Source organism: Triturus cristatus, chromosome 11 (assembly GCF_964204655.1).
Source record: "Triturus cristatus chromosome 11, aTriCri1.1, whole genome shotgun sequence".
Taxonomy (NCBI): domain Eukaryota; kingdom Metazoa; phylum Chordata; class Amphibia; order Caudata; family Salamandridae; genus Triturus; species Triturus cristatus.
In genome coordinates, this window is record NC_140594.1 from 79,999,273 (window position 1) to 80,012,762 (window position 13,490).

The 13,490-nt window shown below is 47.0% G+C and overlaps 1 protein-coding gene across 4 annotated transcripts in view; it reads right to left on the bottom strand.

Annotated features, from left to right (window-relative positions):
- The window catches only part of PI4KA (phosphatidylinositol 4-kinase alpha), a 548,133-nt gene that overhangs the window by 57,134 nt on the left and 477,509 nt on the right, over nt 1-13,490 (bottom strand). For all 4 annotated transcript variants that reach the window (XM_085633226.1, XM_085633227.1, XM_085633225.1 and 1 more), the window contains 4 exons: nt 7,446-7,516; nt 6,145-6,251; nt 5,927-6,031; nt 82-207 (listed from right to left, as the gene is read on the bottom strand). In XM_085633226.1, coding sequence (XP_085489352.1) covers nt 82-207; nt 5,927-6,031; nt 6,145-6,251; nt 7,446-7,516 — 409 coding nt within the window. The remainder of the gene's footprint in view (nt 1-81; nt 208-5,926; nt 6,032-6,144; nt 6,252-7,445; nt 7,517-13,490) is intronic.

The window sequence follows — 13,490 nt, forward strand, 5'->3', positions numbered from 1 at the left end:
TGTCACAAAAAAAATATTACCCAAGCAATGTTTCTCAAGTGATTTGCATTGTGGCCTGACACAAACGGAAAGGAAAAATACCTTCTGGAAAGCAAGCGTAGACTCATCCCCATATTGTCGGGTAAAATAATCGTACATGCCAAAATCTGTCTGTCGGCCCAACTGGTCCCGAGAGGTACATTCAGGAATGCATTCTATTACACCACACTAGAGACAATGTAAGAGGAGAAAAAGCAGGAATGGTGTCATTTTATTTTTTTGGCACACATGCAACATAGCTTTGCTCAATAACTGACCCTACAAGCACATATTTTATGCCAAAACAACTTCAATAGTTACATACCGTACTGGCACCTGAAATAGCAAACTATTTTAAAACAACAGTGAAGTCTAAATGTCATCAATACATATTGACGTAAGTTGCCTACAAAGAATTGTACATAGAAAAGTTTGCCAGCAGTTTTCAACTGTTATATCAATTTAGGTGCAGACTGTAGGAAAGTGGATTAATAATTAGGATGAACAAATGTCCAACTCAAAAGGTAAGGCCACCACCTGCTGATTGTCACAGAAATTAGGTACAATAAACCTGTGCTCAATTCCTAGTAGCATGACACAAAGCAGGCAGGCTTAAATCAAAGGCAATATGTAAAGTGTTTAAGATGTGCACACACAGTAGAAAAAAGTCACACAAAACCGAATACAATTCCTCAACCAGTTTTAAAATGAAGAGAAAAAATGGATGAGTAAAATAAGAACAAAAACACAAAAATCTAATGAGAAATATGAATTTTTACAGATTTAAGTGAATAGAGAGCCAAAAAAACGCAAAGTGCCAATCATGTCTATGGAAGCAGCAGAACAGGGTCTAGGTGCAAGTTGAGGCAGACCTTGATGGAGCCCTGGTCAGATACAACACGTGGATTGGTCCTGGTGAAAGGATGGAACTCAAAAAGTTTGAAAAAGTTTTTAAGTCCCAATGCAGAAAGGGACTTGGTCACCTTTTGAGAAGAGAAATTCACCTTGAGCAGGCTGCTGCAGAAACTGCAGCCCCCTGCCACGGAACCGAAGGCCAGATACTTGAAGCAGGCTGGTCCCGCTGAAGCTCTAGAGTACTTGTTTCTAAGTAGTAGAATGGGACTTAGTTGAGGTTTTCAGGGGTGTCGGGGTGCCGTGACTGGGACAATTCTGAAAGCTGAAATTAATTCTGATGCAAAGGAACTGTCAGACAGAGACTTTTCCCACAGATCACCCAGGAGCTTTGGAGAACAAGTGATTCAAAGTTTTAGATTTTCTTCCTGTGCTAAAAACAACCACAGAAATACAATTCCAAAGCCATCAGGACCACAGTGGAGGGCTCTTTGACACTCTCGGGGTGTCAGGCAGAGGCCAACAGCAAAGTCCACGTCCACTAGTGACTGGTCAGTTGGGTATTGTGAGAAGTTGGCCTGATGTATGATGTCACTAGTTCTAGTGTACACCTTATATCAGTCCAAATCCCCTTATGGTGATTGGTTGTAAAGTCAACCTTATAGACCAGCTATCCTAGTGGTAGCATGGACAAGAGCAGTCTTAGGCTAAACTCTGAATGGCATGTGAAGCCAGCTGTGATACCATATATAATCCCTTGAATACCAAATGAAAGGACACCACAACAGATATATATATATAAAATAAAGTGTATTTATTCTAGTCAAACCCTCAGCACTCTTTATGAGATTAGAGGTAAGTACAACACAGTCTTATTTAAGCATACATTAAGTCACACAGGTAAGTAATACAGTTAGGCCCTAGGGGCCACGCAAACCATATACTAAGTAAGTGGTATAAGGACCACTGTCACGGAAATAGAATAGGCCTAGGCCTAGGGAATCGCTGGGGCTACACTACACTAGCGTTAGTTAGGAAGTGGGAGGCCCACGGGATTCGTGTGCAGAGTGGAAACACTCACGCGTAATGCGTAAAAGTCAATAGCAATAGTACAGTTTAGAAAACGGTAGATTTAGGACACTTCCGGAGTAGCTAGGAAGTTGGGACTTGAAAACTAGACACTAGGATAGTCACTATCCTGATGAGCACCGGAGTACCCAAGTTACCTAGCCCACAGGCTGCGGGTGCATAGGGGTGAAGATGCGTCGTTTTCGTCGTCGACTCCTATGGATGCCTGAAGAAAGATGCTGACAGGCAGTCAGTGAAGAGTGTCCGGTGGATCCCAAGGCTGGGATCAAGAAGAAAGGAACCCTGCAAGCAGAAGGGACAGAGTCAAGGTCACTAGCCAGTGACCACGTGGAACCAGGAAGGAACCAGGCGATGTCGTGAAGATTGCAGGTGAAGGTGAAGCTTGTCGCTGCAGCCAGGAGGACCAGGAAGCGTCGAGGACGACCAGGACCAGGAGGCGAGCTGTCCCACGAAGGCTCTTGCTGTCGGCGGCGTCGAAGTTGGACTAGGACTCACCAAGCCTTGGCAAGCGGAACCCACGAAGAACGGAGGACTTGCTTCTGGTGCAGACCAGGAAGGTCTGGGGTGCTTCTTCTTTGCAGAGAAGCGGGAGCCAGTCTGGAGGAGCCAAACCAGCGCAGAAGATTTCAGGGTGCGTCGTCACAAAGGCCACTAGCCAGCGGGCAAGCAACCGGACAGACGCGGCAAGCAGGAAAATGCTGAAGGGCCCCACGCAGGACTCGTGGAGTGTGGGGGGCTGATCTTCGGTGCAGATGGTGCTTGGGGTTGGGGCTTCTCAATCCCCGGTGCACAACTTCGAGGGTACCTCAGAAGCTGCGCTTTAAGTTACTAGCCACTTTTTCCAGGTAGCCGGTCCCACGTCGCTCGTCGCCTCCACGGATCTCAGCTCTGCTGTAGATGTGGATCAGGGTCGGAGAAGTCTGGAAGTCAAGGCTCTGGTCAGGCTCTGCAGTCGGTTCCTCGTAGAACGTGGGCAAAGCAAAGGGTAGTCTCTTGATGGTGCCTGTTTGCACAGGGTAGCCACTCCTTGGCTACAAGGGAGATTCTTCAGTCTTCTTCTTTCGTCGAATGTCGAAGGTCCAGAGTTTCTGTTCAGTTTTGCAGGTTCAGGATAATCTAAAGTCTTGAGGCCCAACTCCCACTCTTATACTAATCTGGGGGGCTGGGATACCTGCTAGGTCACGCCTTATGGGTGGGACCTGGGAGGGGGTGGTTACACCCACTTCCCTTTGTCCAGTTTCGCGCCAGAGCTGGGGCTGGAGTGCCCCAGCGCCGGTTTGAACTGGACTATGCAAGGAACACCTTGTGTGCCCCAGGCATGTCTCATTCCTTTCAGCCCACCCTGCCCCAATACACTAAAGGCTGTCTGGGGAGGTGCTAGCACCTCCCCAAGCAGGAAACCTATTGTCCAGGCCTCCCTGGCTGGGATCACTCCCAGCTGCAGGAGGTCAGACTTGTGTCGTGGCAGCAGCATCCATTTTGTGATGCTGAGGCTTTGGTCAGAGGCTAACAGTTGAAGTATGATTTTAACATGTCTTTCCCTCTAGAAGGGGGGAATAATATTCTCATGTCCAGAAATGGCATGGGGGTATTATTCCACAGTGTTAGACACCTTACACGACATGTTTCGATAAAGCCAAACCATAGTTACCATAACCGTCTAAGATTATAAGGCACTTTAAGAGTATATGGTAGGCTATATCATAGAACAGCTATAAGGACAAGGTTCCGAAAGCTGCAGACAGGCTCAGCTCATGCTAGAGCACCATCTCACATGTTACCAAGCACTCTGCCTCCAGGATTGTCAAGGCCTGCCATAGGAGTGACTGATAGGTACACGTGTCTATATGTAAGTTAGGTATAGGAATACTACACCTAAGCAAGGGGTGATTACACGACCTTGCCCCAGCTGAGTGATCAGCCAGTTGTGTCAAAATGGAAGGCCAGGCCAGGGGTGGCATAATACATGCTGCAGCCCCTGGTAGGCCTAGGGTACACCTATGCCCTGGGTACCTAGGGTACACTGTACAGGGGCCAATAAGGTGATCCTATCCAAATGGGTTATGCACCTAAAGTACATAGTATTAATTTAGAGAGAGAACAGCAGGGCTGTGGGTCTGATTAGCAGGCCCACAGCCACATCTAAGTCGAAAACCAGTAAAGCAAAAGCAAAAAGTGGGGGTGAACATAGAAAGCAGACCCTACTCTCCTACAGGTATTTCCAGGAAGAGGCCTCTTGCAGCTTGTTGTGTTCCTCAAGCCACAAAGGAAGTGGGCCAACTGACCGTTGGAGTCTACTTATTTGTTCTGGGTACAAGAGGGAGAACATCCAGTCCTTCAGGGTATATCTCAGGCCACAGACAGCGGGTCCAGCCCTCTTCTGAATTTCATCAGGTCCAGAAAGTGTTCTGAGGATGGTACCTTGGGGTGCCACATGTATGCCTAGCACCAGAAAGTGGGTGTGGCGTAACTCAACCAATGAGGTAAAAGTTTCTGGGGGCAACCCTACCCCCTTTCTCACCAGTTCCTCTTACCTTACTGCAACAATCCCAGAGTGCCCCTTACTCGGACGTTCAGCCTAACATTTGCTTGTGGCAGGGCAGGGCACTTTGGAGTTAATTCAATTGCTGAGCACAGACCACCTGATCTTTCTGCCAGGGAAAGAAACACCCCCATACTCACAGGCCATTGTTTCTGCTCTGGGAGCGATTTTCACACCTCTTTCACACCTAATTCACGCCAAGTACCATCTGGTCAGTTGCTGGAGACCTAATGCAAATTAGGCTCCGGAACATGCAGACAATTTAAAGGTAAAAAAGATAGATTAAAGTCCCAGCTGCACTGCAGCCTGACCAATGACAGTGCAATTTTGGGCCTAGTCACCGTGGGAACGTGCAACATTTCACTCTTGAATGTTTTGCACCCTACCTTGTGGGCAGGCAATGAGGGCTTAGTGGTGAATTATTTAATATTTAATATCAGTGATTTTGACAGCTATGTGCAGCAGGGTCAAGCTGCTGCTGTCAAGATATACACACAGTAGGCCTGAAACCATATTTTCACTGCCCCTGTAGCACAATATGCGCTCCCGTAAACAATGGGAATCTATACCATGGATGTACTTCTGCACCATATACTATGGCCCCAGGAAAGTCAAATGTGGCAATCAGGTTTTAAGTTAATTTTGACATGTTTTAGGGGTCAGGGCACTAAATAACAGTATCCTACTTTTCAGTGTTGAAGAATACCAGCAAGCGAGTCCCAAATAAATGGGAAAAACACTTTGGGTGCCCACCCGAAAAGGGATCTCTTTGCAAGACAAATTTATTGGTGGCCTTGTGGAAGTCAATCCAAGACATCAATCTAAACATTTGCTTTACACACACTACCTACCCAGAGGGTCTCTTCATGACAGTCTTATATAAGTCATGTTTAAAAACATGCATTGGGTGCATTTTTGAGAACATAGAGATGGGAAACGAATGCTAAATCCTGTGGCTGAGATTTCCAGAATGCATGCCCTTGGACTAGAAAGGCTCTGCCTTCTTTGGACTAAGGGAATCAAGAGCGGGTTTCTGAAATGCCCCCAACATAAGTGTATTGTGTTTCTCTACTGTGGACTTCAGTACAGGCCACAAAACTGAAAAGATGTCACTCAAGCCTGGAAGGATTGGGTAGGGTAATTAAGTTTTCAGCAAGAATGTCTGTTCATATAAGTTAACCTTCAATTCAAATAGAAGGCTAGCTGGAGCGGCTTAATACAGCATAATAAAACACAGGGTAGGGTGAGAGGGGAGCAGAAGAACAAGGTAAAATAGAGAAGAAAACTGATAAGAAGCAAGGATGAAGTACGAGCACTTGATGGAAAGAAAAAGGACAGGAAAGAACAAATTATAGCTACTCAAGAGGTAAAGAAAGGACAAGAGAGACTGGTGGAGCCAACCACAGGAGATGTTTGACAACTTACGCCAGGAGCAGTGGCCACCACCCGGTACGGAAACACAAATAGGTCAAGGCCCACTAGTTGAAAAATATTCTTGAAGAGGTCTATGATCTGTAGAGCTAGCATGTCCTGCAAAAGAAAAAGAAAACATGCATTGAGGGTAAGAAGGGCCAGTAGAAAGAAACAGGAGAGTGGGCATCTCTGGCATGATATATAAAACAAACGGGAGCGCTGTGGCTCACCTGTCTGCAGTCATCGCCCACTTTAAAGATGGCGGCCTGCCAGGCGATCCGACTATCTTGTCCTTCCTCTGTGCTCTCGTCAATGGAGTCAGATGCACAGCGCAGACCTGCAGAGGAGAGTACAGTCTACAATGAGAACTAGAGAACAGTATCAGTCAGCCTGCCAGTCTAAGGAAGTAGGGATAGAGACAGACGTATGTGTGCAGGGTTTGACAATGTATTACTTTTTTATTTATTTGATAGAAAGTTGCATTTTGTACATTTCGGACTGATCTCCCACTCGTTACCTTATACTGTATGTTGAGACTTGTCTACAAACCGTGAAGGTAATCATGAAAGCTTCTAACTCCATCCCCTCCCTTTTACGCAACTGTCTCTGAAAATATTTTCCTTTCTTTTTCTAGACTCACTCATAGAAACGCAAACTATGCATTTATGTTAAATTACTTGTTTGTATTGTTGGAAAATAAGCAGGCCTAAAAATTATAAGGGTTACAATGAAAAGACATTATTAGGATCCTAGATAGTCATTCTTCTGAGGTGTAAAGGGTTTCTCTAGAGAAACCTAGGGTATCAGATCAGAAATGTTTTATTCGGTATACAAAAAGATATAACCATAAAAGAATACATTGATATATTAAAAACAATAAAATCATTAACAATTCACCATCCAAATTCATCATTTTGTGCAAAGAGAGAGTACATACAATTGTTGTTAATAAGCACCATAAAAATGTATACCAGAGTAATCCCCAGTCTAAAAACATCAAATATACACAAATGTGCTTTCTGCAGATAGGAACATTCAAGAGTGGACTTTACTCAATAAAAAAGTGCCGCCTATCCCCATTAAACAGCTCCAAATATGGGAAATACCAGATGCAGTCATGTTCTTCCCTTCTAGCTTCCTCCGATGGGAAGCAGTAGATAAGAATTTATAAAATAAATAAATAAATAAATAAAGCTTTAAATATCCAGCTTTTACGAACACCTGGCACTCTAGCTTGGAGCGCAGGGGTGAATGGGTGTAGAGATGCAAGTGTTATGTTTTTGAGGAAATTTAAAACTGTAGCAGATCAAAGGGGACAAGGGAATGAGGCAAAGCACACATGTGTTTTGAAATCCTGAGGATCTGTAGTCATGCTTTCACTTATGGTAGAAGACATTGAAGCATCTGGACCTTAACTTGCCCGAGCTACACTCTGTCTGCCATGGTAAGAATAAGGAAGAGCAATTATTGGCTTTTTCTCTAAGCGGTCACCCAGATATTCACTACAAGAAAAAGAAATGGACACACAAACCTTCTTTCTCTAGCTCGCTCACGCCACAGCGTTTCACTTTGAACTTGGCCAAGTAGGGAGCCTTCGCAGCACTAAAATGAGAAAAACATACAGAAATATTCATGCCGTCAGAGACAACTCTGAATACTTTAAGACATATGGATTCAATTTTCAAACAAGAAACAATGATGCCATCAACAATATATCAACAATAAGAATATGGCACAGTTTAAAGTGCAAGGGCCCCATGATATTATAATTACATCTCTTCCAGGGGAAATACTCATCAAAGCTATATGCACTGAATTAACTGTCCCGCCTGCGTGCAGGATCTAAGACTCCTTTGAGATCTCTCTCTCTCCACTGGGTAGTTATAGTTAAGTCAGCGCTTCCATAGAAAATGCATTTTTTGTTTGGCGCTGGTTCACCAATCTTCACGAAACCTTCTAAAAAGTGCTTTTTGTTGCCTGGTTTGTATATGGATTTTTTCAGGGTTACCTATCACGAGGGGGCCAAGAAAAATGCATGGGCCCAAAGTGCAAAAACCCCATGCATTTTCCATGGACTTTTTTTTTAAACAGAGCTACCACAAAAACTGCTGAACAGAATTAAACCAAATTTGTCAGGAAGCTAGAACTTTGCCCAGAAAGCGTGACGAACTGGGTCGAGGAAAGGCTGTTTCTGCAACAGGTTGTTGGTGTTCTACCACTGCAGAGAGCGACAAGTGCAGCAGCCGATCAACAGTAGATCATCCCAATGACCCTTCGAGTAAGACCACTGCTCCCCTATGCATTCCTGCAACCAACGCATGAGTAACCTGGCATGGGTTACTATGGCAATGCAGGAGGCCATCATGCCTAGGAGGCGCATGATTGTTCTGACCATGACCTGTTAATGTGGCTGAAAAAGAGGGAGCAGTGACTGAAAGGCCAGGATCCGACAGGGTTTGCCTACCCCCCGAGTGGAGAATGGGTCCCAGGTAGGGTTTGGCAAGAAGAGGTTGGAGATGGGATTTTGTGGCATTGATAGTAAATCCGAACCCTAGCAGAAGGTCTACAGTGACATGTGTCTTTTCAGCATTCGTCCAGATAAGGGAAGACGTGAACGTCCTGCCTGCGCAGGTGTGTGGCCACCACAGTAAGGCTCTTTGTGAACACCTGCAGTGTGCAGTAGTAACCCCGAAGGAAAGCAATTTGAATTGGTAATGTTTTCCGCTGACCACAGACCTGAGATATCTGCAATGGGCTGGATGTATTGGTATGTGGAAATAGGCATCCTTCAGGTCGAGGGCAGCCATGAAGTCACCTTGCTGGAGAAGCAGAATAACATCTTGGAGACTGACCATATGGAAGTGCTCTGAAAGGATGTGACTCGGCAGACCCGCTACCAGAGTCCACTAGTGAATGGTGGTTGGCCATACCTCCATCACTCCCTCTTGTTTCCTCTCAGCAGGGTGACTGGCAAACTTCCGACCCTTTATTACCTCCCGCAGAAACACAAGAGGAACACGGCTCCTCTAACTGGGGATTCCACTGGGAGGACGGTCCGACCCCATCCAACGTCACAGAAGTCCCACCACCAATAAGAACGGAGGAATTCCGGAACAGCGTTTGTGTCACCACCGGAGAGGAGGAAGCAGAGTTAGGAGCCGGAGCGTTGGTGATCTACGTGGAGAAGCCCGGAGAAGACGGAGGGAAGCGAGAGAACAGTTCCACTGTAGCCGAGGAGAAGCCAGGAGGCCAACGTCCCCACGCGCCACCGAGCCACGCTCCCGGAGGAGCGTGGCTGACACAGGTACGGGAGAGGTTCTCAGGGTGGGTTGGGAGGAGAGGTCGCCCTACCGCCGAAACCTGATTCCTACTCCTCCTATTGTTTTTAATAACATTCCTCACGTCACCTTCCCCCTCGCACTGAGCACTGCGACATCGTATTGTATAGTTCACCAGAGTGCCTCACAACACAAGTGAGTGGTGCCTTCTTCACCCCCGGCCCGAAGTGAGTGTGGCTTAAAGATCGAGCATCCTCCTGATACTCTTTTGTTTTGTTTTTGTTGGCCGCATCTCCCCTCCTCCTTTGACTGGAATCGGAAGGACAACGGAGAGTGGACCCCAGAAGAGAAAGAGTGAAGCTGGAACCTACCGGGTTGAATCAAATCCCTTTAACCACGACGGATACCGTCCAAACTGTCTCAGGAAGAGTAACAACTCGACGCAAAAGTGTCTTAATAAAAAGAAAACCTTATTCTAGCAGATTTGTTTCCTGAGTTGTTAATCCTACCCCGCCACAAAGGATGTATTCATTTAGGCACCTGAGGTACAGAATGAGCCAGAGGGACGTGTCTTTTTTAAGTATTAAGAAGTAAAGAGAGTACACTCCTGAATTAATATAAAACTTATAAAGCGCTCACTTAGCCCAAGGGTGTCAAGGCGCTGTAGCGGAACAATGTACAAACAGGAATGGACATACTCAGACAGGGCTATATGTAAAAAGCCAAGTCTTCAAGGCCTTACGGAAGAGAGAGTGTGACATCTGCCCAGAGATCCCCCGGGAGGGAGTTCCACAGCTTAGCAGCAGCAGTACCTCCCCATTTCGTCTTTTTAAACCTCGGCACTGTTAGTAGATTTTTATTTGCGGACCTAAGCTGCCTAGTAGAAACAAAGCTGGAATATTGTTTTAATACCATCAGGGCCTAAGCCATAGTAGGCATTATAGGTTAGGTAGAGGGTTTTCAACAAAAAAATTCTACGGTCCAGAGGAAGCCAATGCAGTGTGAAGAGAGAAGCTGAGACTGAGTGGTATTTCATCAGCCTGGCAGCAGCATTCTGCACAAGCTGCAAACGTCGCACCAGTCCTTTGCTAATTCCCAAATAGAGGGCATTACAGTAATCCAATCTGGACATTATTAGGGCGATGACAGCCTGTTTACGTGAGGCAAACAAGAGGAACTGGGAACTTTTCCTAAGGATCCTGTGCCTTGCTGATAGGGGATGGGTTCTATAGGCCCTTTGGCAAGGAGTGCTAGGACCTCTTTGAGAAGCTTTTGGTGTTCTGGGGAAAGTCTGTGTTCGTGAGGTAGAATGGTGGGAAGTGTGCAAGTGAGCTCCCGACAATAACCATGTTGGATAATATCCAACGCCCACTGGTCTGAGGTGACAGTACACCATGTGGGAAAGAAGCCTTGGAGGTGCCCCCAACCAGTGATGTGTGTTCTGGGGAGGAAGAAGCATCTCAGTGTTTGGCGGTGGGTGCAGTTCCTATTAGGGAGCCTCCTTTACATTTGCCTCTAGAATTGAGGCCCTTACACAACCCTCTAAAATACCCCTGGGAGAGGATTTCTGTCCCTAGGTGCCCTGGTAGGATGTGGAGGCTTCAGGGAAGGTGGCGTTCAAGCATCCACGATGGGGTGTTTGGTAAAAGGAGCCACAGGAAGCAGGCGTCTAGAGCGCCCAAAGCTGTAGCTGTCTCCGAATCTTTTTTGATATTGGTTAACATTTGTCCCACTTGTGGAACAAAGAAATGCTAGCCATCAAAGGGCATGTTCAGCAGGTTCTGTTGAACTTCCGGCGTGAAGCAGGAGATACAAAGTCAGGCGTGACTGCATAGAAGGACGCTAGAATAAACCCACCTGGCTGTGGGTGTCTGAGACATCTAAGGCACAGTGAATAGTAGTATTTGATAACTGCTTGCCCTCAGAGACTATTTCATGTCCCCTCTCCCTGTATTCCTCTGGGAGGTATTGGAGGAGCTCCTATATTTCGTCCCAGTGGGCACGATCATATCGTGAAAGAAGGCCGATTGAATTGGCGATACGCCACTGGTTGGCTAATTGAGCAGCCACCCTTTTGCCCACTGCTTCTATGAGCTTACACTCTTTCTGGTGGATGGGGCATCCCACTGGCATGGGAGTTGGTTCGCTTATATGAATGTAAATAGGGTCAGGAAGGGAAGCTTAATATTTTTTTCATCTACCCTTGGTTTTATCACCCTGGCTTGGACAGGGTCCTTAAAGATGTGGGATGTAGCATGCCCTTAAGCATGGCGAGGTACAGAGTACAGCGGTGAGTGGAGGAGAGGGTTTCAAAAAGGAAGTCTTCCTCTAGGGGCGCTATATAAACATCCACCTTGTGGAATAAGACCGCCCTACCAATGAGTTCTTGACAGGATGTGGAATCGTCTGTAGAGAAGGGACGAGCAGGGTACAGGGTCTGTGTCCCCCGGTGGGTCTGGGTCAAAGGAGTTCCATGGGTCACCCTGTGGAGGGTTGTCATGTGTTGCCCCTTCCCCCAAGCCCACCCAGGAGAGAGTAAGGAGACCCTGAGGTGTGATGTCAAGGGGGTTCCCTGGGGAAGCAGGTGAAGGCTGAGAAACAGGGTGAGGTGATGGTTGTGCGTGGGGTAGGAAGCTGGTTGTCTTATCCATTTTTTTGCGCTGCTTTGGTGGGACAGAAGCGTCCAAGGCTTCCATAAAGGACAGGCAGTGGTTGGAGGCTGGAAATGCAGCAGACCCCAGAGGGTGTGCAAGGATCCAGCCCGTATGAGGGTAAATGACCAGGTGTTTCTGCCTCACGTCTATCTCATCCTGCAGTCTGTGGAGGATTAGTTCAACTGTACCGGTGCCGATGTCAGTCCTGCTGGTCAAGGCCAGAGACTGTGGCTCCGAGGGTGGTTCGGTTTCGGTGCAGAGGGTCTGGTCAGTGCCGTGGTATTGCTGAGGGTCGGCTCTGTGCTGGAGTTGGAGTAGCTGGCGCAGAAGCAGCCGAACTCAAAGGTTTCTTCGGCGCCGAGCCAGAGCTGGACAGAGCGCCCAAAGTGGCTTGTCAGTGGCAACCATGGCAGAAAGGCAGTGGCGGTCCGAAGCCCTGACTCTGGCACTCCAGAGAAGGTGTGCGCCCTTTGGCGGAGGGCTGCTCAGATTGAGAATGGTGTCAAAGGGGAGGGGTGCCGTACTCATGGACTGATGGGCTTGTGGACGATCCTCGATCTCCGGCTTGGAGCTGTAGTTTCCCTTGGGGGACAAAGCCTCCTCATCTGCTGCCAATGGTTGTGGACGATGTTACCTCTCGATGTCCTCGGGACCAAAGAGGCCTTGGGAGTCGTCGCCCCTCCTGTGCAACAGCTTGAGTCGCCAAGCTCGATGGTCGCAAAGAGTCTTCTTGGGACGGAATGAGCAGCAAGAGTCACAGGTGGCTTTGTTGTGCGTGGGAGATAGGCACAAATTGCAGACCTGATGACAGTCGGTTCAAGGATATTTCACGTGGCAGCGAGGACAGTATCTGGATGGTGTCGTTTCCATCACTATTGAGGCATGGTGGAGAGATGCGACCAAGACTGGAGTAGACCCCGAAGGATGAGGTCCACGAGGGGCCACGGCTGACCCGAACCCCGCTTGAGCTTTGGGATCACCAAACAATGCCCATGGAGGGAAGGAATCTGTGTAAACCGAAAAAAGCACAGCAACTGTGTCGACCCGAAGCATGGAAGCACACTTTCAAACCCAACTGCGGAAAGAACACAATCTAACAATGGAGCTGATGATCATGTGCAAGAGGAGGAGTCGGAGACTTCTTAGAAGAAAAACAACTTGCACACATCCAGGCCCAACACTAGATAGCAAGAGTATGCACAGCATGTGTATCTACAGCCACGCATGACTAGTACATACATGTTGCTTGCCATGGATTGATTTGCTGACCAAAGAATGCAAATTAAAAGCTTGCGCCAACTTGCAAACAGGACAATAACTGAAGTTGTTCATTCTACTCATCCATAAGGTGATTCGAGTTAAGTTCTAAAAACATTTTAGATCCAAACTGAAAAGTGAGATGATAAAAGGAAAGTCTGAGGTGGACTTCATTTTGAAGATCAGAGCAATAAATAATGTGTGCCAGGATGGAGGCAATCTGCCACTCTGAGATACAGCTTTACAGGGTGCTACACCAAAGCATGGTAGCATCCTTTGCCATCTAAATTATTTCAATGAGGTGCGCCTGAACTAATCTGCAATGTCAGCGAAGACCTTATTTTTACCGGATTTAAAAATCATAGTCTGGTGACAATCAGTGCCGCC